General features: G+C 37.8%; 1 protein-coding gene across 2 annotated transcripts in view; it reads left to right on the forward strand.

The window, feature by feature from the left end:
* Positions 1-25,154, forward strand: part of NEBL (nebulette) — a 246,579-nt gene that overhangs the window by 63,256 nt on the left and 158,169 nt on the right. For both annotated transcript variants that reach the window (XM_058045761.1, XM_058045752.1), the window contains exon 3: positions 7,643-7,727. In XM_058045761.1, the coding sequence (XP_057901744.1) occupies positions 7,643-7,727 (85 nt within the window). The remainder of the gene's footprint in view (positions 1-7,642; positions 7,728-25,154) is intronic.

The raw sequence follows: 25,154 nt of genomic DNA on the forward strand, positions 1-25,154 counted from the left end.
ATACTGTGGGTTTCTTTACCCTGCTAGATCAGCTGCTGTGAATTGACAGATGAAATTGGTGAGAAACTCAGCTCCAGTGTGTGTTTTCCCTACTCATATTTATGTTCTTTTGTTCATCTGGATATTTTGAAAGAAATAATAGGCACAGTATGTGGAAAATATGATGGAAATAGTGAATAATCAGCCTTTTTTTGTGCTACAGGTGATTATGAAGTTTTCTTAAAGTTCTGTGAAATTTTCTGTGTCTAGGGGATGTATAAGCCTGGGTGAGCTCACTGGGTGATATCCTGGCAGCAGTCTAGCAGTGAAAAATGTTAATATGTGTGTCTTTGGCAGAATTTGCTGTTGCAGTCAGATTTTTGTTAATTGTTTTGTTTTGCCACAGTTTCTTCCTCCTTTCAAGCTTCTCTGAACTTTCTGTGCATCTTTTGTGTATCTTTCTCCAGCAGTGGTTCTCACTTTTTGATCTGTTGTCAATGCCTGCTACTGTGCTGCTGATAGATTTCTGCACAGCTCCAGGCTATGCTGTAATTCTTGGTCTGCTACTGGCTAATTTTCTTTCCCCAGGCACTGGAATCCCATAGCTGAGGAATAGGTAAATTATTGAAAGGGTGAATGCCTGGCTCCACTGAAAATTCTAGCAGTTCTACTTTTGAAGTACATGATGATTGGATTTTACTCTTTTTGATCTTTTTGCTGAATCTGGATGCTGCTAGGCTGAGATCTGTTTTATAACAATTCTTAGTATTATATGATAAGACATGAACTGTGTCCTACTCCTGCTGTATTTTTTCAAATCTTTAAAATTTAAATGTTTTGACCTAAATTTCTCAAGAAGCAAGACTTGCTTGCCTCCTTAAAAATGTATCTTTCTATGTATAATAAATATCAAATTGCAAAAGAGAGAAAAGAAAACTGTAAGAAATGGGGGAAATGTGAAGATCACCTGAGACCTGGGGTATTTTTTAATTCTGAGAGAGTTGTTGGGAGGAAGCAGGAAGGAAGCACTCCTTGGTGGTTGGAGCATGGGCATAGCTGCTTGTGTGACACTGCTGGCGTTGGCCTAGAGGGACTTGGCCTTCTTCACCAAGCTGGCTCTAAGCAGTTTTCAGGGGAGCTACTTGAAATCAAAATATCAATATGGGAACATTGCAAATTTAGACAACCCATGTATCTGAAAATGTATTTGGAATAGATTTCTTGGTGATCTTGGTATTGTAAGTACAAGGTAATTTAATGTTATGACCTCTATGCTTTTTCTCTAGAACTTAGCCAATACTGGCCACATGAGTAATGGCAATGCTTTTGGATATGTGCTGTGAGAAAGTTTGAAATTTACAAGATTTTACTGTTTTCAAAAATTAACTGGACTTTTAAATTCTAAAATAAGCTACTGCAGGTTCCAGATCTTCTGTCTAGACCTGTTTTCCATTGCTGTCCCTTCTGCCAGTGATTAAAAGATGACTGTGCAGTCCAGTTCTCTGTTCTTTGGGCTTCCTCAATGTATAACATCTTTTGCAGAGGTAACTGCTCCGCTAGTTTGGTACAGTAGAATTTATGAGTGAAATTTCAAATGGTGAGAATCATGAAATTTGGAATTAGAGTTGGCTACCCATTTCTTGAACTGTTTTATCTAAAATGTTAACATTTTCTGCCTTGTTGTTTTCAGTAAGTAGTTCATTTTTTCAGCCTCTAACAGAGAACAGTAAGGTACTAACCTGAGTCTTGGGGCCTGATAGAGTCAAAATATTTAACGTGGTCCCTAGCTTTAGATTTTGAAGGCAGCCCCAGATATGGGTCTCTGTAGTTGTGTATGAAGTGCCAGTCCGGTAGCACAGTGCATGGTGTGCAACATGTGCCCGGTTTTATGGGATGTGTGGACTTTCACTCACTCCAGGAGCAAAGGTGTTATGGCTTACCCCAACAAGCAAGTGGAATATCCTTACTTTTTTTTAATGGATCTTATTGCTTGCTAACTCTCCTGCAAATCAGTAGAAGCTCATTCCTCTAGGGGATTTTTCTCATAAAAAAGGAACTTGCATTTTGCTAGCATATGGGAGGAACTTTCTCCTTTACTTCAAGGAAGAAGTACAGATACAGAAATTAAATATTTGAAAAGTTTCTTGCAGAACAGAAGACAAAGATGGAAAAATGTTTTCCAAAACAAACTAATTGCAGCCAGGGTTCTTAATACAGAGGGCTAGATTCAGGTAGCCAAAGAGAATGTCATATTTGGATAATTTCTGGAGAATTGTGATGTATCTCTTGTTCACTTCATTGCCCAAGTGCTGCCATACCAAAGCTGCATTATCCACAAGCTACATTATTCCTACTACAAAAGCCTTTATAATTGCATGCAAATAAGTGATCGTGCACAGAAAGCTCAAAACAAAAGAGAAAACCCAGAGAAATCCCTCCTGGAGCTTCTGAGCTGCAAGTGCAACTGAGCACGAATTTCAAATCAAGTAGTCAGCTGTGGGCAAGATCTCCCTCCTGCTGGTTCTTTCTCTGCTGCTTTGCATCTTACATGTCCTTCTGTGAATGACACAGTTTCAAGGTAAGGAGGTTAAGCAGTCCTATGTCTCTTCAATCTGCCAGTTTAAACACTCCCTAGCCAAGCACAACTTAATACCTTGTCACCTTTATTCTGGAAAAATTATTTTGTCATATGTCTTCTGTGTGAGACTTAATTGGAGACCTGTGTTTCTCCTCTCTGTTTTTGTGCTGTTTGTTGACATGGGCTCAGATCACATTTACCAGATTGCGCCCTTGCAGGTCTGAGGCGGAGCTTCCCTACCTGTCCATCAGTTTTTAGCTTGAGTTACATCCAGGCTGCTAGATTATTATTCACTGTTTAATTTCAATTTTCAATTTTTGAATACGCTGTACGGAAGTGCTAGTTTTAAAAGCATAGCTAATTTTTATAGTTTTCTATAATTCTTTTAAGATTGGTTTAATTTTGTTATGTTGTCTTACAGGTTTATTTTGTTCAAATCTGCATTAAACCTCCTTCTCTTTTAGAGTTTGCTTAAATTAGAAGAACAGTTACTTCAGGCAAAACTTAGGAGAGAACAGATAGCCTAATGTGATAGCCTATGATGGCAACTGGAATTATAAAAAGATATGATGCAACTGACCTTCTGCTTAGGAGATTAATTTTGGTTTGTATATTTTCTACCTGTTCTCTGGTTAAGAAATATCACAAATTTAATGTTGTAAGCAAATACAGAATAGATAACTCCATAGAAATCTAGTAATTCTGACATGGTTAGAGTTCTGTAACTGAACAGTAACAGTTAATTTGCAGTTAGAAAACACACACACAAATCTCTTAATCATTTGTAAATGTTGATTAAGTCAGAGTGAGGTATGAGGAAGGTAATTCCAGTAGATGCTTGAATTTATCTCAATCTTTGAATCTGACCTTTTACAGAAGAGACAAAGCTGAATCTTCATCCCATTCTCTCAGAATATTTTTCTTTCCTTTTGTTGGATTGAGAGAATGGAAAAGGTGATGAAAACTTTACAGCTAAAAAAATATTAAGGAAAATTTCTGTGTTTAGGCATTGGAAAAGCTAGGTAACTTTCAGGTGCTTTCCTGAGCTCTCAGAGGATTTACTGATCCTGTTTTCAAATATCAAAAGTGAAGGAGTTGCCTCATCAGCCTCAAGAGATTGAGATGTGGTTTGCTTTTTTAATCAAGCTGTGCAGCTGAGGCAGGCAGTACAGTAACCCACAGCAGAGACACTCGACTGTGTATCCTGATTTGTTCTGGAACTTCTTGTATAGATCTTTATACAGGATTAATCCTAATAGCATTAGTGTGGTAAGACATATTGCTAAGTAGACTTAGACAACTAACAAAGACTTAAAACAAACAAAAAAAATCCTTTGGACATTGCTATTAAATAGCTGACATGAGATCAACCTCCTTAACCAATTCCTGGCTCTTTCTCAGACATCATCTTGGACAAAAGGGAAGCTGAGCAACGGATTACCAGGGACCACTGTCAGCGTTTGGAATTAAAGACTGTTGCCATCCAGTTACTTATCCTTATTCAGAACATTTTGATGAAATGTGGTATAGCCTTAAACTGGTAGTTAAAGAAACAGATTATTGAATTTTTACACTTGTGTTTCAGCCTTCTATTTCAGACGAAAATATCCAATGGTGCAATGTATCTTCAATAGTTTTCACATAATTTAATATTTTAAATACTGGTAATTATCCTGAAGACTTGGTATCAATAAGCTTAAAACAAATGTGGAAAGCTGAAGATAGGATTTAAATTTAACACTAGTCTTTTTAATGCATTTGAGACAAGAATTTCCATAAATTAGAAGGGATGTATTTAAACCCATGTCTTTCTGGTTTGAAATACCGTGTGAGTGGTTTCATAAATCAGCTGTGGTTAAAATGACAACCCATAGTAGAATGCACTGCTAATTTAATTTTGCTGAATGATTCTCATTTTAACCACTGTAATACATTTTGATCAATGGTTTAGATGATCAGTTTAAAGACCAATTTAAATTTCAGCAGTTTTGTTCACTTGTCATGTGTATTGTTTTCTTCCATGGTCAAGTGTAAATGCTTTTCATTGATAAAATCAGTTTACATAGTAATTTCAAGCATTTTCAAGCTGCTTCTTCAATACAAAGAATACAATTCAAACTGAACATACCTTTTTTGCTTGAAGTATGGAGCTAGTGCTTCTGAAATAAATAGTGATCTTAGATACATTGGTTCTGAAATGGTTTGCTTGGAATGTTGAAATACCCTTGAGCTTCTGAATACTAGTTGTGGAAGAAAGCATTTTTTTGCAAATGACCAGAAATAGGAGCTGGTGAATGGTAGGGACAGGGTGTATGTTTTTATCTCCAGAATAGAGAGGTTTGATTTGGGAGCCTGGGTTTGCAGTTCTCTGCTGCTGTTGCTAACAGGCTCCCTGGGGGCTGTGGCTCAGACACTTACCTCAGTGTTGTCCACACAATTCCCAAGGGGACCAGGCCAAAAACCCTGTCTGAGCTGGCTGCACTCTGTGTTCTCCATGCTAAAAAGGATGAATACATGTGATTACTGTGGTTATGCTACCAGAGTCATGATATGTAACCATGGTGTAAAGCAGTGCAATGAAAGTTTATGCTTTCAGCATTCAACATGTGCAATATTTTAATTGCATGTATGTATTTTTTTAGGCATAGGGATTTTGTCATCTACAGGAGCTATCCATGGATATCTCGTGGCTGCTATGTGGAAGGCTGCTATGCTTTGAGGTGTGAATTGTGCACCATTGCTACAATCTTGCTTGGGCATCAGCAAGCCCTGGCTGTGAGGTGGCTTGTTGCCTTCCCCATCTGCTCATTGCTGCTTTCCAAAAAGGGCTTATGACCCTCCTTGTGGCCAGTCTGGCATTTGTTTTTTGCCTCTATACGGAAGAATGAAGTGTGAGATAGAAAAAATGAAATAAAGAAAAAAAAGGAGAAGCCCTTCTGGAAGTATCTTCCTTGTCCCAAGGTATTACACAATGCTGGCACCATCTGCCTGGTGCAGAGCCTGGTTCTGCTCCCTGTGTGTTGCTGGAGCTGGGGCTGAGCTGTGGCTGAGCTGTTCTGCTGGCTGGCCCAGGCTGGCTCTGAGGGGTGGTGGTGGGGGAGCCCCTGCTTTGAAAAGGAGAAAAGGGGCAGCAACAAATGCAGAACTCTCAGCGCTCTCTGTGGCCAGAGCTCCATCTTGGGTGGGGCTTTGGGAGGACTTGACTGTTACTCCAAATGAATATCCTGAAGGGTGTCATGCCTAGAAATTCTGCTTTCTAGTTTTCAGTGACATGAGCTCTCTGAGACAAGTGGCTGACATAAACTTGGAGCAGCATGTTTGTCCATCTGCTAGTACCCAGTCTTGCATAGTTCTTACATTTCTGTGAGGAAAAGCTTTCTTTCATCAAGGTGTTTAATTTTTTGCTCTTTCTACACAGTTGTTAGCCCTTGAGAACCTGAAATCCCTAGGTTGTCCTGTATTTCTCCCCTGCTTTCCCTGTGTAATGACACCATAAATGAGGTGATGTTCCACAGCCTCTTGGTGCAGGGGTCTGCTCAATTGTGCTGTGGTGCAGAAGTCTGGCAATGCAAGACGTCATCTGATGGGGGAATCAGGCCTGGAGCAGTCAACTGTATGAAGTTCAGGCAGCATTTCTCATCAATTATTGATTTTGCATTTCTGAGGGGGAAACATTCAGCTTTTGGATAAAACCAAAAATCCTTCTTAATTTTTATGCTTGTTTCATTTTTTCAGATATATATATATATATTTTTACTGAAATCATACACTTCATGCAAATAGAGCTTCTATAGAGAAAACTTACAAAATACAATTTGGAAAGAAAATATGTATCATGTTTAGACAGAACAGAAATTTTATGATGAAATCATAGCAACAGCATACAGCTAGCTGCTGAAAGAACACTCTAGAGATGGCCTGGAGTTTGAACATGGAAATGTTTAATACTGTATATCCTCTGTCTTCAGACACTTAACTGCTTACTCTGTGGAACTTGTACTGCAGTTGTTATTGTGTTTGTAACACTCTGCCTGTTGTCTTGTACTCTGAAATGTTGGAGGCACAAATGGGGGAGCTGGCAGACATGGGAAGGTGTGAATGGTGACTGAAGACGTGAGTGCCTCACACGATAGTAAGGTGAACATTTTAGTTTCAGACTGAAGGTGATGGAAAGGAATTAGTAAGAATAGGTTTCCTCACAGTGTTTCTGGCTCGTAATATGAATATTTTGGGATGTGCTGTTTCATTTTGTTATTTGCTTCTTTTTGCGGCCTTTTCTATTACGGTACTTCTTATTTGACTGCAAAGTTACAGGATAAACCAATGAAAATTAGTAAATAGTGGTTCTGTAAATGAGGAGGGTTTGACTGCTAGAATTCACAGAATCACAAAATGATTAGGATTGGAAGAGATCACCAAAGGCCCTCTAGTCCAACCTCCCTGCTCAAGCAGGCTCCCATAGAGCATGTTACCATAAAATGCCAAAGCAGATAGTAGGAACATATTGTAAAGGTGTAAAATTTCAAATGGAAAGAGAGATGCCTGATGCATTGCAGTTCTGAGACACCACAGCCTTTGGTACTGGATATTAAAGTACTGTATTGATGTATTTACTGTTAAAGCACTTGATTTTCCCCTCCCCAGAAAGTACCTGCCTTGATCCTCCTGGTTCCTACACTAAAGGATTAAAGACCCTGTGGTATTCCGGCTGTGCTCTTTTATATAGCATTGGTTTCTGTAAAACAATTTCATTTTAAGGGCTTTTAGTTTAGTCTTTGTCCAGCACATGGCTATACCAAGACAATGCAGTTAAGCATGGTTTTGATCACTCTATTGAAAGCAAATTTTTGCTGATTGATCTCTGAAGTCACTGGGCAGGATGAATGGATGGGATTTAGACTCATTGCAGGAACTCCTTTATGTTGTTTCTGTAAGGCACGTCTGACACAATATTTTAAAATACTTTTAATTCGTAGCAAACTATGAAAGAATTCTGTACACTGTAGGAAAGAGTGCTGGGATGCATTTGACTTTCTAGCATGTGCAAATATTTATTGTTTGGCTTTGTACTTCTTTTTCTTCTAGACATTACCCAAAGCAGTCCTTCACTACAGTGGCTGATACACCAGAAAATCTTCGCCTGAAGCAACAAAGTGAATTGCAAAGTCAGGTAAATAAAAAATTCTTTTGTCTTGTTAATATTAGATGGTCAGTCCTCTTCTTTATAGTTTTTCAAAGTGGTAGTAGTATTTCTGTGTACATACATAGTAGCGCTGCAGTGTAATTATAAAAAAATCGTCAGTTTGTATAATACTGCAAAACTTAAGGTTTTATTTTTGTTCTTACTTATACTAATTACCATACAATTGTAAGTCCATTGACATCACTGGAATCCTTCATTTTCATCAGTACATGAAGCATCTAAATAGTTTTTAATGTTAGAAGTGATACAGCTTAACTCAAAGGTTCATTTTCCTTTGACAAATTACCATTGTTAGCTTGCATTAAACTTAATAATAAAATAACGTGAGATTAACAAACAATGAATTTGTCATTAGCAGCTATTTAGAAGCCTTTAATATTTATCAAAAATGAAGTGACTGAATAATCAGTTTATAGATCTTATGGCCTCTGTCAACTAATTAATGAGGCAGTCTGTAAGCTGGTTGTGATAAACACATTATCAATCAAAACTGAGGTAGATTAATAAAAAATATATTTAAAGTAAAATGTACAATGAAAAGGGGAAAACAAGAGAAGAAAATGGCAAAGAAGACTTAGGTGAATCAAATACCATGCTGGCTATCTACCACAATATAAAGTTCTGATTGATATTAATTCATGTTTATCTGAAAAGCCCTCCTCTCCCCCACTCTCCAGTATCACTTTATTCTATTTTAAATTATGTAATGCTGGCAGTTGTCCTATGTGAGACAATTGATAATATTTGATTGCATTTTATTTTATGAAAATTCTGTGGGTTTTTTTTTAATCTACTGTATTTTAGTTGTGATCTCTTATTATAAATTCATAGTTTTCATTGTCATTGTCATTAAAAAACTGTAGCAAAAACTAGATAGTAGACAACAAGACCTTTCTTCTTTGGAAGATCTCTATAGGTTGGTGAGTAAAATTGAAGGAGTGCTGAATAGAAAAGTAGGACATATTTAGCATTGTGTACAATCTTAAAAATACTTTACCTTTTGCCATTATGGTTATTGATTATAAAACATAGAGAAATAATGTCATGCTGAAATTGGCAACAACAGACAGAACAAGAGGACAGTCTCAAGCTGCGCCAAGGGAGATACCGGCTAGAATTAAGGAGGAAGTTTTTCACAGAAAGAGTGGTCAAATACTGAAATCATCTACCCAGGGAGGTGGTGGAGTCACCATCCCTCGAAGAGTTTAAAAAAATACTGGATGTGGCACTTGTTGCCATGGTCTAGTTGAGGTGTTAGAACATGGGTTGAACTTGATGATCTTGAAGGTCTCTTCCATCCTAGAAATTTTGTGATTCTGTGAAATTCTGCCATCTAGAAAGAGACAATTTGTGCGCTCTGTCTCTTTTTGACTTGAGTGGATTTCAGGTTAGAGTCTGGTTAATTTTATTGTAATCCAGTGGTTCTATGTACCAGAGTTACTGTTGTGTCACTAAGAGGAACTGAAACCCAGTACTTTTTGCAGGTCTTTCAAAAAGAATATAAGTTCTCAGCCCACTGTCTTTTAGGGGTTTGACAGAAAATGTTGGGATTTAGTAGAACAATAAAATGTTACTGCTCTTTACAGAGGGTATAGGAGAAGTGGCTTTCCCTAACTTGTTTAAAACATGCCTCTGTGGCACTATGGGAAGCATAAAGAAACTTTTTTTTTTTTTTTTGTATTATTCTCTATTTCGAAACTGAGAACTTAGAATTCTAGGATACTGGCTAAGCAATATTAGCAAGAGACTTGGAATTTGCCCATGAATAAAATTGCTGCAACTGTTCACAATGGACTGTAATAAAATGTTAGATAAGAATCTACTCAAAACTTAGAAATGGACAGAAATCCTTAATTTTTTCAATGTGCCTTTTTTCCAATATTACTAGTCAGCAAAAGACTTGCAGATCTGAATTATAAGAGCAAAAAATTGCCTACTTGGAAGAAAGCCATAATGTTTTTGATCATCATTTGCTTCCTGGTTGTTGATTTACATCTAGACTGTGTTAAGTAGCATAACCTGTGAATAATTTCAGTGCTGACATAAAGATTCCAGGAACTTTTCCTTATCCAATTTAGCTCTTGTCCTAAAATATGACTGTAAATTCTGAATACTTTCTGTAATATTTTAAAGAGTATAAGGACTTGCCTTGAGAGGAACTGCTATCCTCAATCAGCCCTGTTGGCCATCTCGTGCCTTGTCCTGTCTTTTCAGGAAAAGTTGAAAGACTCACAACAAAAAAAAAATACATGGGATACAATTTGGCATTGTTCAAGTTTAATTCCATTTCAGTCCTGTGCAGTAGAAAAAAGTGTGTGCATGGTTCAAGAAAGCCTTTCATGTGAACCAAAGTTGGCTGGATAGAACCACATTATTACTCCCTTCCAGTATTCATCAGAGCTGCTTGAGCCTCCTGCCAATGCATTTGACAATTTGGGATTGAGCAAATTCCGTGTTAGGCAATGTAAAACTTATGTTGACTACTGAATGAGGAGAATTGCTTTTCTAAAGTAATAGCTGTTTCTAAGTGAACTTCTTTAATGCTTTTAGTTCTGAAGAGGCACAACCCTGTGTTTAACTGCAGAACTCCCAAGTATTTTTTCAAAATCTGTAGCTTTAGAACTACTCTCTATTTTGCTCAGCAAAACATGATGAATTGGTAAAGGAAACACCATTAAATATTGTGTAAGCTAAAATACACGTTTTTGTAAATCTTTTGGTTTTATTTTCATTTAATCAGCAATTGACAGTGTTTTAAGTTGCAAGGCTGGGTCCTTGGTCAAGAATCCATTAAGGTCAGCATTAGGTGCCAGGGTGTCATGTTGATGTAACACGACAAGAACAAAACTAACAAAACAAAATACTGTTTTCTGGTGGAGTCAATAGAAAATGGATAGCTCTTTGGAACACTTGAAAAATTATGTTGTTAAGAAGTCAAAGGACAGCATTTAAAACTTTCCAGAGAACTCTGTTCCTCTATTTTATATAATATCAGAGCTTTCCCCCCCTTTAAGATTTTGCTTCCATGGGCTTTGATTCAGCTCTGTAGTTGGAAGGAGATACAAATGCATTTTGGAGAGGCTGTGTTTGTTTTCCATTCTGGAGAACTCCAGTATGCCTTCTGACAGGAGAAAAATGACTTTGGAGGTCTTTCATCCTCTAAGTAAAGAGTAGAGACAGAGATCCAGTGTCTCAAACAAGATTTTTCTTTATGCTTCTCTGATGAAAAATCCCTGTCTTTTTGGTGAATTAGTGCATTCTCTTGCTCCATAGTATGCAATGGATACTTTCCACATGCCTCTCTTAAATAAACTCAACTACAGAAGTTACTGATATGGTCGTCTCAGCTTTGTTTACTTGGGAATTTCCTTCATGTACCTTACTGCTGATCTCTCTAACTTTATAACAGTTAGTAAATTGCTCCATGGCCTTTAGTCCTCATCTGTGGCAATGCTGTGTACATCAAAAGCTGCCACTCCCATTGAACTTGCAAAAAGAAACAGAGATGATCTGCAGCAGTTCTTGGCAGGAAGAATATCAAAGTGTCAGGTCAAAGAGAGGCTGATGTTTAAGGTGTGTTCTACTCCAGCATTTTCTGAGGAAATGTACTTTCAAGTAACTCATAGGGAACTTGATACAAAATCATGGGTCTTGTCCTACTTTCTTCTTGTCCTGGCTTGTGGTGATGCACCCTAAGGCTGCTGTCCTTGGAAACTCTCAAGTGCTTCGATTTCTTGTATTTCCCTTATAGGAACTTGGATAATTGAAAGTGTATCTGTTTCTTTGGGAAGAAACATACTTGCAGTTTTTCTTACCACTGAATATGAACTCTTCATATTCAGTTATTTGTCTGTGTCCTGTCATTCCTCATTTATTTCATTTTCTTGCCTTTTTCTCTTTGTTTCTCTGTTTCCAAAAACACATGTCAACAAACTTGCAGGCAGATTATTTTTATTAGCTTGATATGTTAAAAAAGTCTTTTCAGTTTATATGCACCTCTTTTATGAAGTCTTTGGAATGAACTGCCACAGTGAATGCTATAGGAGAATGAACTGCTGTATGGATTACTAAAGCAGACATTGGATGAATTTCCTGGGGTACCCTGAGTGAGCTCATTGGAGAAGTCATGGAGAAAGCAGATTTTGGAGCTAGAGACAGAGATAAAAATATGCTCTTTCAGAAAAGGAGGAAGGAATATGCTTTTCCTCAAAAAAGGAGGAAGAAGTATGATATGGCAAGCAGAGAGACTTTCTTATGCCTTTATGGGTGATTTTGTAAGAAGATCCTGGAACACGTTTTAAAGATGGGACTTTTCCAGATAGCCATCAGGAGCTGATTATTTATATATTTCTCTCTCTGGTTATCTGAGGATCTGAACCCAGTCCACCAAATGTGTATGAGGAGAGGGGTGACAGAGCCAGGAGAGCGCAGGCTTCTCAGGCATCTTCTTGCTGTTATTTGTGAGTGACAAGTCCTGGAGATGTTGATTGGGTTGATGCATTAAAATCAACCCAGACTGCCTGCAGAAAGCTCTGCCCTGCTCCCTTGTGAACCCCTTCACAGAAGTATTTTATAAATCATGCTCACCTACTAATACTGGTTTGTTCCTTCTTTCCCTCTGAACTGTTTAAATGGATTTTTTTATCTTGTGAATCAAAGACATGAAAATCATTCTTTATGTGAATAATACAAAGCTCCAGCGGAGTGCAGGAGGCAGAATGAATTTCAGTTTTCTGGGAAAATGGTTGTCACCTCTACTGATTTTTATCTTGCCAAGAGTGTGAGGGATTTTGTCTGCATCCTGTCTGCACTGGACTGGCTCCTGTTCCTGTGACACCATGTATCTACATTGTTTCAGTTTCATTGTTTTTATTGTTTGTTTGGTTTTTTTCCCCCTTGCAATTACTTAGGCTGTAAGATTCAGAATATGGCAGTACAGCTTCCACTCCTCTCTTCTCCTGTCTGCTGCTCTTTGCTGTCACAGATGCTGAACCAGCATGGGGAGATGAGCATGTTGTGACCCCGTGGTTGGGAGACACCAGAACACAAGGCAGAGACACCAAACGGGGTGTAGTAGTGATAGATAAACAGATTGTACAGCAGAGAGGGAGTTTCTCTGAGAAATACACTTTTGTGTTATTGACACATTTGTAACACCCTGAAATTCTTTGATTTCATGTCTGAAAATAAAAATCTTCTACTGGGACATAAGATATGGGAATGGGCTACTTTCTGAAGCAGAAGAGTTGTTTGCCTTAGCTTTAAGTTGTTAAAACTGAAGTATTAAATCTGATTCCTGGGACTGACTGCATATCTTCATTTAAAAAAAAAATCTAATATAATTAGCCTACATTATTATACAGAATTTTATACTGACTTCCAGTGGTAATGTACTGATCAGTGTAGGAAGTATTAATTGTGTAAAGGAGTTTGAATAATAGGGGTTTTTTAATTTTATTTTGTTTTACTTGTTTATAAAAATAACAATTTTTCTTATGATATTGACTGTTCTTTCTCCTGTTTTCTTTTTGGGTCACATCACACTTTGATAATCAGTAAGTTAAGCTGTGTAGAGAAAAGCAGTAAATTATTTTTCTTTTTTCTGAACCCATGTTGCCATGTGTATTTGTCTATCTGTTATTATGTGTACCTTAGCAAAACAACTGCCTCAGACTACTCTCTTTGTACTTAGTCATTTCTCTGAAAAAAGATCTGCAAAGATAACAATGAAAGGAATACATTACAAAGCAAAGATGAAGACTTGCCCAACATTCAGAAGAAACTTTAGACAGACTTGCACATGAGCATCTATGGAAAATGGTAACCTATCAGCTTTTCACTGTTGATTTGAGGATACAAAAGTAAAAAAAGTGTGACTTTTTTTTTTTTTTTTTTTTTGCATTAGTCCTTGCCCTGTTGTTATTAAACACAGTGTTGTGAAAACCTTATGTAATTTGATAAGAGAAAACCAGAACAGAACTGCATTTAAGGAAGCACAATAGTATCTGCAGCGTCTTGGAAGCAAGCAGCGCAAACTTCTTGCTAGCTAAAAAGTTAGGAAGTCTATAAAGTGCACAGTCACAGGAGAAAAATTGCATCTTCCAGTGCTAAGACTCAGAAGTAAGCTGCAAAATATATTAGTATAATTAGGTTAATTTTTCTAATATATGTTAATGCAAAAAAAAAGCCCATAGTACATTTTCTTTCACATGAGCATTTCAGATGTACATAATGTTTAACTGTAAAAAGTGAAGGGGTAATCCATGTCCATGAAATAGAGGTAATTTTTGTGGTAGGATGAGGGCAGAGTGGTCATGATTTATTATTAATAATTGTGGACAAACTCATTTTTATAGACTTTCTGATATTGAATCAATGGCCAAGTAGGACACCCTTAACAGAAAATCTTAGGATCAGTAAAATCAAAAGTGATTCCCATTATTTTTACTTGTACAATCAGAAGTAATAGAAAGGGAACAAAAGAGAGCCACGGGATTCATAGCTGTTATTTGTGAATTGAGTTGTGAAATTCTTAACTGCATCAGCACTAGTATAACTTTTAGAGGAGGAATTAATAAAATTAATAACTTCAAAATTGAGATATTGGAATTTCTACTATTTAAATATTTTAAAAAAATTAAAATCTCAAAAAACCTGTCCTTTTTGTTCTAGATGAGGAGCAATGGAGAATGTATACGTTCTTTTTCATGTCAATTTTCCCTCCAGATTCTCTTGAGCTTCTTTCTGGTTTTTATTTTTGGAACTAGATTTTTAAGTGGTCACTTTGTTGCTTGCAGTGGTGTTGCAGGTAACTGGATGCTGTGATTCTTTTTAGTTATGTTTTTGTTGGATTACTGCACAGAATTTCAACCCACATGAAGGAAAAATGCATTCAGTTTTAGAGAATTTAAAATAAAGACTGAGAACAGAACAATTGTCATAATAAATGAGGCATCCAGGGATGGCAATCAGATGCTCAGGACACACCTGTACTGTAGAGTACAAGAGGGTCAGGAAGGAGTTCCTAAACCCAAAGACAAATAGAGTGTACTGGTTTATGTCCACATTGTGCATGGCTTCTTCCCCTATAATAAATTTCTCTTTTCCATTTCATAGTCTTTAATATGGTGCCTAAGAAGCCCATCAGAGTGGCATTTGAGAAGCATGAAACTGAGCGTGCGTGAAATGTGATTGCAGTCGGGAGTTTGTGGGGTCAGTGTCCTCTGGGTTGTGTGCAGTGACTGGTCAGGTCAGGAGGAGCAAAACTGGTGCAGGTATGTCCTTGCTGCCCTTCAGGAGTGCTCCCTCCTCTGAAGCAGACACTGAGCTGTGCCAGGTTGTGCCTTGGGAATAGCTGTGGAACACACCCAGCAGTGTCAGGTATTGAGGTTGTCAGTACTGTGTTTGTCCCATTGCCCCCTGTCCTGTTTAGCAGAGTATTTGTACTGAGAAAGTCTGCCAAAGCCAGAAAATGAGATCACATCACTCTTTCCTTTCTGGGCTTCAGATCTGGATATTTCAGGCTGCCACATTGAGTCAAAGGGGATCCATGTAGTCCTGCTTCCTATTGCTGACACTGCTGTTTTTTCACAAAAGCTGTCAGTACTTGTGATCAGCAAGAGGAAACTTATTTCAGTAGGTGACTGGTTTGATCCAGTGTGGAGTATTGTTCATTTCATCAATAAAACGAAGGACAGCTAAGGAGCATGTCTTTACTTACACACTCTGGGATATCAAAACTGAAATTTTTGGGAATATGGTTTTAGTCAATGTACTGTATTAGGAGAACTTGTTTTACTTTCTTGATGTTGCTAATGTCTTCCTCCAGAAAGTTTTTAGTCTTTGCTTTAGATTTCCATTTGTGTAATGGCTGGGATGAATTAACTCTTCCTCCACCCCCTCATCAAATTGTAGTTGCTGACATATTTAATAATTTGAAAGTGGCATATGAATTATTTTTGTTAATACACTTTCATCCAGAGTAACAGCCCAACTTTTTTCCAGTGTGAGATTATAGGAGTGAATTGTGCATCAAAGCATTGGGTTTCCAATCCAATGAAATGATTTCCACTTAGTTCTTTATTTTAAGCTCAGATCTTTTCAGAAGTACTGCCCTGTTTCTTACCAAGGAATGAAGCTAGTTGACCATCTTGTTGTAATGAGACCAATTTTTGTGTTAATCTGTGGAAATATCTTAATAAACTTCAGAGGTTCTGTACAGAGTATTTATAGAGGCAATGTTAATTTTGCCCCTAATTTTTTCTTGTTATTAGTCTTATGGTCTTAAATGCTGAAAGAGTATGATAAACAACTGCATTTTCCCTAATTTTATTAGTTCTCTGAAAATGTCTTGAATTTTGTCCTTATCTCTTGTTTGAGTTTTTTTTTCCACGAGGTTGAGCCACTTTTACTCTTTAGAGATCAGAGTTTTTTTTTGTGTTGATGCTACAAGCTCAACATGTCATGAAGAATTTCTTTGCTGAAAGGGTGGTTAAGCATTGGAATGGGCTGCCAAGGGAAGTGGTGGAATCACCATCCCTGGAAGTGTTCAAGAATAACTGGATGTGGCACTTTGTGCTTTGGTCTAGTTGGCTTGGTGGTGTTTTATCAGAGGTTGGACTTGATGTCTTGGTTTGAAAAGACAGGTGTCTGCTAAGGAAGGCAGGAGCCTCTCTTGAAATGGAAAATGAAAAAACCCTCCCTTCAAGTTATTATCATTTTGAAATTAAGGGGCTCTCAGGCAAAGTAGGAGTAGGAGGTCTCTATTAGAAAAAATAAAAATAAAAATGCAGTAACACAAAACAACACTGACAGAGTCAGAATATGACCTGACACCCTGTGGGTCAGGGTGTTGGTAGCAGTTCCATTAAATGGTGGCTGCAGTTCTCCTGGAGTGGCAGATGTGGTTCTGTTGAAGCAGTAATCCTGTAAAAGAGTGTAGTTCTCTGAAGATCCAGTGGTGGTGTAGATGGGCCTGGTCATCCTCTGGGAATCCAGTGGGAAAAGGCTGTCTGTGGTGTTCCAAACCTCAGATTATATCCAGGCAGGAATGCTTCTCCTCCCCCTGGGCAGAGCATCTCACAATGGGATGATGTAAATTTGTCAGTCTTGCAGTGAGACTCAGTGGCCCATTAACAGAAGGTATCTCCTCAGAGGGAGGATGGGTCATGGATGAGATAAAGAAAACTGCCCCACCTGGTTTTAACAGGTGGCCCAATTAATAGAAGATACCAGCCCCACGTCCAACAGATGGCAATAGAATACACACCCCTGGCCATATCTTGTGTTTGCAACCTAAGACACTCGATAATCTTGGTGATTTTAACCAGCCTTAATGATTCCATGATTCTGTGTCAGTTTTTGTGGTTCAAGAGATTCTTGAGAGTTATCATTGCTCACAGTGTTGCATGGTTTGGCAGATATCTTTAATTCCCTTTCAAAGGAGAAAGCAAATTGAAAGTTTTAACATATATTAAGTTTACCAATAGGTTGAGAGAGTAAATCCTTTACTAGCATACCTCTGGAAATTGCCTCAAATACATTGTTAGCTGAATATTTTTCCAATAAACTTGTTACATATTTGTATATGATGGGAGTGTAGAATTAGAGAATTTCCATGACCATAATTATATTTGTTCTTATTTGATGCAGTTATTTTTTTCATTAGAATGCATCCAGTCTTTAGATCTATATTGAGAAAAAAAAGAGAATACTGATTTACCTATATGCTTCTGCGTGATTAGCTGGGATTTAAGTCTGCTTTTGCAGACCTTTTATAAGTATGCACTTTGCTTAGCTCTTATTTGTATCTGCTAAAGTTGAGAATGGCTGGATTTCTTTACCTTTTTTTTTTGAGTGTAACAAAGAAGTCAATCCAGATGCTTATTTTTACTTTGTGTAAAACAGCTGTTCCCCATTGTGTGCATTGGCTACTGAGTAGTATCCTTTAAATCCATTATTAATTCTGTTTTCGGTCAGCATTTGTTCTGGAGGTGGCCTTTACAAAATGACCAGCAAAGCTGCTTAACAGGAGAAATTCAAGCCTGGTGAGAGTGTCACATTCTCCTAATTAGAAGTCTTACAAAGCAGAAGCTTTAAGCGAATGAAGCTATGAAAAGAGCTTTAGCCTTAGCAGAGAAAATTAAAAACTGAATAAACAAAATCTTTGTCATTCCCTGTATTTCCCAACAAAATGTAAAAATGTAATATTCTGGGATATTTGAATAGCTGCAGATGGCCTTTGTCTGCTCCAGCAAAAGATACTCTTTGCACTTTGAGGCTTTGAGGGTATTTCTCTCTGCCTGTCTCTCTCTATTTTTCAGTTCTTGATAATTTCTGACCTCTCTGTAGCCTGAGCTCGCTGGCATTGGTGGATTTGTAATATATTGAGTGTGACTGTGAGAAGGAGAAAGGAGAAATTTGCCTTGGCTTGCCTGGTGGTGCAATGCAAAAACAACACATGAATCCAAAATTGTATAGTATTAGGCCTTTCAGAGTATTTGGATGAAGAAGAAAGGCAGGAGGGATCCTGGGCAGTCCTACCCCTTGACCCCAATAAAAGGCCATGAGCGTTCGTCAGCATTTTAGTTGGTCATTTTCCTGATGCTTGGGTTACTTATTGATGGGGCTGTTTTAGATCCAAGAAATATATTGTCCTCCTGATTTATTCTCAGATGGTGCAGGGACCATTCAGAGTTCAATGATTTCTTGTAACTGCTGCCTTGCAGGATGGATTGAGGTCTATTCGGGGTGATAGTTTGTCAGGTAGTGCTATGCTTGCAGGAGATTATGTTGATGGGCTTTCAAGTGAAAGGGTCAGGAAAAAAAGAAGGGAAAAAGAGCAGGATTAGTATAATGTTTAACCTAGCTCAAAATAAAGCGAGTGGAAGAAAATACTAAATGCTTTAATTGCACCAAATGTTAGAACTTTGAAGGTATTTGGTGGAAACATTTTGGGGGGAGGGGGCAAGGATTTGATGTTAGAAACTCCTTTGAGCAGAGGTTTATTTTTTTCCTGTCGTTTGCTTGACTCAAAAATTTGAAGGACAAAATACGTAAGAAGTTTTAATAAAAAAATAAAAAAAGGGAAAAGAGGCAAAAAAGATTTGTCACTTACTGCTAGCAATGACAAAATTTCATTTTGTACTTACAGTTCAGGTTAGTTTAAAATGTAAGCTCTTCTATATAAATAAATCTACATTTAATAAGTAATTTTCTATTATCTGGTGAATTAAAAATATTGAATTCTACTTAAAAGAAAATAATTTTACTGAGTAAAATAAAACATAAATTTCTTGTTTTAAATGTTTTTCAGGAAATATAGTTGAATTTCTTTAAAGCTTTGGGAAATGTAAATGTGAATGAAGCTACCACATTTATTTTTCTAGTGTAGGATACATTTTTCTTAGTGTAGTATATTTATCAGTCTTATAATTGTTGATATGAACTTAAATGTGTAAACATGGTCAGAAGAAAGGTCCAGGTTGCTCACTTCTGTTAAGAAGGGAGTAAGAGGGATGTGTGTTGAGGACAGGATGCTCCAGTGCATGGGTGATAAGGCTGGAATGCAAGCACCCAGCACAGAGCCAGGGTGGGCACAAGGTGCAGCACCATTTGAGATAAATGGGAAATAGGTTATGTTGCTCATTCTGATAAAAGGAAAATGCTTTAATCTGTATAAGAGGAGAATAAAAAAAAATCAAATAATGCTGTATTCAACTTGAGTTGTGGCTTTCTGGTGCATCATGGGCATGTGTATCCTTACATTGTCAGTGCTATGGCTTGTGAACAGGGTGACCCTTGCCACCAGCCTGAGCCCGTGCCCACTCCTCTTGGACTAAACTGAACACTGGAGTCTTCTGATACTGCTGTTTTCTCCATCAGCTTCTGCAACAGAAGCTACTCTTACTTTTCCATCCTTTTAAATTTAGCTCCTTCAGTTTAGTTCTACCCTTTTCCAATCTCTTGTCCTATTTTACAGCCTAAAGCCCAGCTCTTGCTTTTGGCCTTTGCTGGTGTTAGTTCTGCTTTGCGATCTAACCTGACAAAATCTTGTGACGAGAGGTGAATTGAGCGTGCGGGGGCTGGAATACTTTGAAATGAGTGATACCAATGAAAAATGGAGCTGCTGCCCTGGAAGGCTGTCAGCAGTGCACAGCAGCAGAGGTGGCAGGGCTCAGTGTGTGAGCAGCCGAGGGATGGGGATGTGGAGGGCAGGACTCCAGGGAGCCGTCACCCCTGTGCTCCAAACGACTTTTAGTTACAAATATGTGTTTTGATGGTAGAGCTTAGTGGGTGAAAACCTTTAAAATCCTCTCTGTTTTCGTAGATGCCAAGGCCATAGGGTAGTATTATTCAGCCACCTGGGGTGTAAAATGATCTGGATCGGAATATCTAAAAGGTTGTATGAACAGTGCCCCTAGAAGTGCCTGTTCTGCCTGTTTAGTGCTGTATAAAATGTCATGGCTGTCTCAAATAAAGATTTGTAAAGCAGAGTAGAATCTGATGCCTGGTTACATAGAGGGAAGTGTTTCAGTACTGAATGATAACTAGACCAAATTTAACTTTTTAGGAGACTGGAGTCAAATGTAAGAAAAAAAAAAAAGACTGAAAAAAGATGGGACATATTAGAAGTCTAGTGAAAAGCTCATCTGCTGTCCTGAACCAGCAAGCTGTGGAAAACTATGCTGATCATCTTATAGCACCATATAGAACCTTCTTGTTCTGAGAAACATGGTGACAGGGCTCAGCAAAAGACTCTTTTGTTTAATGTTTTACCTCTGCTGCTTATTTTTGTTCAGAAATAATGGAAAGAAACTTCCTGGTGGACCATAGGTATTGAAGGATTTATTTTAAATTGCAGCATAGGATGAGCAGAGACATGAATGCTGTTCTGAAGGAAGTCCTGGCCTGCTACAAATGAATTGAGGAGTGGATGTTATAAAATAGTTTTAACAGGCATTTCTATTTAATTTTACTTGTCTAGTGCTTTATCACAAGCATAAATTCTAGGACTGTTTAGGTATTTCTGATTCATTATTTCTGTCTACTTGCAAGAAAATTGTGTTTTACTAGTTAAGACTGGGGACTTCTTCACTGGCAAATAATCAACTTTATAAACTGAAAGTTAGTTTTCTTAACTTTTAATCCTTACAATATAAAATAAAAAAAACTGATTAGCTTATTCCTAGAGAATGTTTTTCTTGACTCTGTAAATCTTGTAAGCTTGAAAGATGTTAGTCCATTGAGTTATTTTTAGTATCTATAAATGTTGCCTTTAATGCAATTAAAACAGAGAAGATTTTTGGCTAGAATGGTGTGTTTCAATAATAGCTTTGTTTCTAATATATGCTGAAGGAAGCTCATATTTAGTTTTAAAATAATATGGTTTTAATTTTTCATTCATTTCTCTTTGCTCCAAAACTTTGGATTTGATGGAATCAAACTGATGATGGGAATTGCTTGGAATTTTACTGAAATCACAGGACAGTATAATTTTGCTGAAATAAGCTGACAGTATAAAGTCACAGCCAGGAACTTGCTCTGTCTGGTGTAGTCATCTGTAGCTGCTTGGGAGCTAGATGCAGTGTAGCTGCTGCTGTGGGTCCTCAGCTAAGTGAATATATTCAGCTGAGTAATTTTATTGCAAAGAGACTTAAACAACAGCACTTCAGTGTCTTGGATCCCTCTGTTTGAGGCTGGATGGAGCAATGCAGACATTGGGTCTGTCAATAAATTGACTGCAAAAGCCTTCTCTTGGAATCATAGTTAAGTGGCTAAAGTCAAAATATCAGCTAGGAACTTCTTCGTTTTTTGAATATTTGGTTTTCTAGAGATTATTTTTTTCAGTTGTATGCTTCTGCTACTACAAGTCTCTCAGAAATGCAGTGCCAAAGAGGTCAAGTAAATAGCCTTTTTTTTGGCAGTTTGCTATTAAATTATAAATACTAATATTGTAAGGAAGGCCTAATTAAACGCAGCTTTATACTGGAATTTCCTCACTACGAGGGGAAAAAAGTTAGCAAATATAATCCCAGGGTTAAACTGGACATTTATCAATAATGTTGCCTTACAAATAAATAGACTGTTTCCTTTTTGTAATCTTTGAGATGACAGCAGTAAATTATTCATCTGCAAACTCTTTTTCTGTACTGAATTGATGGCCGAGGCTCATTGTGCTCACCAGGCTGATTCATGTTTGCTGTGGAAATGGTAGAGTAGCTGCCTGTTGTTACTGCCTCGGTAATGAGCTACAACAGCAATGATGAGATGATGTCTGTCTAAGGGAATAGAAAGATATTTCACCTAGGAGAGGAAAGGAAGGACTGGGGAAATGTATTTCCTGCTTGATATTTTATTTGAAAGAGCAGATCTGAGCAAACACGTGACTTACAATTGCTTTATATCCTATCTTCTCTTACTTACCAGTTTTTTTTCTTTGAGGCCATGTTCTTGCAGCAGAAATGAAACAAATATTAGCTACTGTCCTGACCCTGATTTGGAAATAAATTACTGAAGCATATTATGTCTTAGGGGTGTTTGCTTTGTGTATATTTCAATTACAGTAGGAATGTATGCTATTGAAAGGCAGAGGTTATTGCCCTAGTTCTTTCTTAGCTCGCTTTCAATTAAATCTGATTTCTGTTACCATAGCATTGCCTGCTCGTATGCTGCTTAGTCCAGTGCTGGTCATTTGTGCATGTTTTCTGTTTGACTGTGTGGCTGTTCCTACTGTTCAGAGCTAACAGCCTCTCTGAGTCTTTTTGGGCTGGGAGGGGGTGCTCAGGCAGCTGGTTTTCACAAGTGATGCAATTGCTAATGTTTCCTATGCAAGAAGGCAGACTTCTACTCAGTACCCCTGGGGAGTGTAAACATCATTTTTATCATGTTGGAACTACAGGCTCTGTCAGCCCAGTGAAGTTGTTCTCAATTAGTCTGAGGCAGTTCAATTCAGAAGGGAATAGCTGCTCCTGTTCAAACCCATTTTTCTTTGAGTGTTGCCTGTGCTGATTTCCAGCTGTTACCATGCAGCTTTGGGGAGCTAATGGGGTTCATTTGGAACATCTATCTCAAAAGGAAATGCCTTAGTCAGTGTCTAGTTGAGTGATTGGAGATTTTCACACACAAAACCCCTGGTTAATACCCACTTAGCTAATTATCTCTCAATGTACCCGATCATCCTTTTCAGTCCAGTAATTAGAGAAAATTAAGTGGAACCTTGCTAATTTGCACTACTGTTGGAAACAACCTATTGCCAATTACTGAATTTTGTGAATTAGTGCAAATGAAAACAAGCACTTTTTACAAACTGTAGAGTAACACGTGCTGAACCCAATGCGGTAGTGCCACATTAATATTACACTGCCAAGAACTCACCTGTACATGCAGGGGAAGTTAATGTGAGAACAGGGGAGTTAAATTTTCTTACGCTGAAGTTTGCCCTTTGTTAACTGTGTATAGATTACTACACTGAGGCCTGAAGTCACATGATGTGTCATGAACACCATTCCCCTGCTTTCTAATAGAGTTCAAGGAGACCTTTGCAGATCTCCTTACTAACACAACTTAAGTTTCTCCTCTTTCAAAGCAGCTGCAATTGTCACCATGGCTGCCAGAGTCAGCACAACATCTTGCTTTGATCCTTTTGAGCTCTTGCAAGGGGCCAAAAAGCTGGAAAAATCAGCCTTTCTGAAAATCCAGTGCAAGTGAAAGCTCTAACTCCTGTGTTTTCAAAATGCCCCTGTTTTTTTTTTTTTTTTCTCTTCCTCTACGAAAGTAGTTTTGCTGATGATTCCCTTGTGTGGCTGCATTGCAATCCCTGTCCTAATCTTTCTTTCAGAAGGCTCTTTTTCCAATCCCATTTATAGTGCTGGAGTTAACCCCATGTTCCCTGGATATCCAGTTTTTTCTTAGACTTGGTTGGGTAACACCTAGAAAGCAGGCTGACTTCTAGTTCATATCCTTTCTACTAAATCACCCATTGCTTTTGGCAGGATCACTGTCCAGATCCCAATAAAATCCTAAAACTCCTGGTGACCATATGCTTAATAACTCGTGGCTGTTGCCAAATAGTTAGGTGCCATTTAAAAACCTTATCACTATGATGCAAAGGGCTGTTTTGGCACATTTTGAGATTCCTCTACCATCTCAGTCTTCCTCATCTAAACTCCAAATAATGTCAATCTCATGCTCAGCTGTAATTTTTGTCGTGTTTATGTGCCTGATCTGAGATTTGGTGGGAAAAAATTGAGAACACCTTGCAACAAAATTTGTTATAATTCTGTTCCCTAGTTTCAGGAACCATCTTTTCATTGTGCTCTGTTACTTTTGAAGATAACAGCAGTAAATCAGAAACAGGAGCACTTCTTCCTATCTGTGTTCTCACCTGTCTTTGGGAAGCTTCCACTTCTGAAATTACTAAAATTTGTTTACAAAGCCAAAATGTTTCCTTTGGAACTTTAGATTTGCAGTCATCCTTTGTAATAGCTCTGCATCTTTTCAGGGCCTCTTTCCATCTGGTCTGAGGTGGTACCTGAATTTCTTTTACTGGAATCTCTCCAGTCACAGTAACACAAACTGATGAAAGCTTGGATGCCTGTAACTTTCCAGAGCTCCAGCTTATGGATAGGAAGGTGAAACACTGTATGTAGAGCAGCCAAATCTGCTGTTTATGACCTAATGCAAGATTATGACAGTCTATTAAGATGACCTGCTTTTTAGTCTAGGCTGCCTTTTACTTCTCTAGTTATAGGGAACTGCCTGTAAGCTGCAGGAGCCAAATGCTTCAAGCTTTTAATTTTATGTGATGCAAATTTAGGAAAATAGAAAGCGGGAAATGAATAAAGATTGTGTTTATTTGGTTGCATTCTACCAGCTGCCCTTTTTGGTGGTGAAAGAACTTCTACGGAAATAAAAACTGTGTTTGGTAACCTTTGAAGTTATGAGGAATGAAACAAAAGATAAGGTTTTCTTTTATTCCAGTTCCTCTACATTCTGACTTCCAAACCAAGGGTTAGTTCCCCCAAGTGCCTAAGCCAAATTTATTTTCATCACAAATGGAGAACTTTAATATTTAAATCATTCCTAGGGATTCAAAATATTAAATTGCCTTTTGAGACTAAGTCTTCTAAGTCATGTAATAGGTTTTTGAAAACCGTGTTCTGCCCTAAGTTGTGATTCAAAAAAAAAATAAAAAAAAAAATCCAAATGAGTTCCACAAAGAACACCCTTTTAATTCTTATTCTGTAGTTTTGATACAAATTGACCCCAGCATTTGAGTAATTAGAAGTAAGAAACAGTACTAAGATAACTAGAATATAAAAGTCAGTGTAATTCTCTTCATAAATCGGGTATTATATGCTAGGGTTTTGGGTGGGGGGGGGGGAAGGTGACATC

Source organism: Melospiza georgiana, chromosome 1 (assembly GCF_028018845.1).
Source record: "Melospiza georgiana isolate bMelGeo1 chromosome 1, bMelGeo1.pri, whole genome shotgun sequence".
In the NCBI taxonomy this organism is placed as follows: Eukaryota; Metazoa; Chordata; class Aves; order Passeriformes; family Passerellidae; genus Melospiza; species Melospiza georgiana.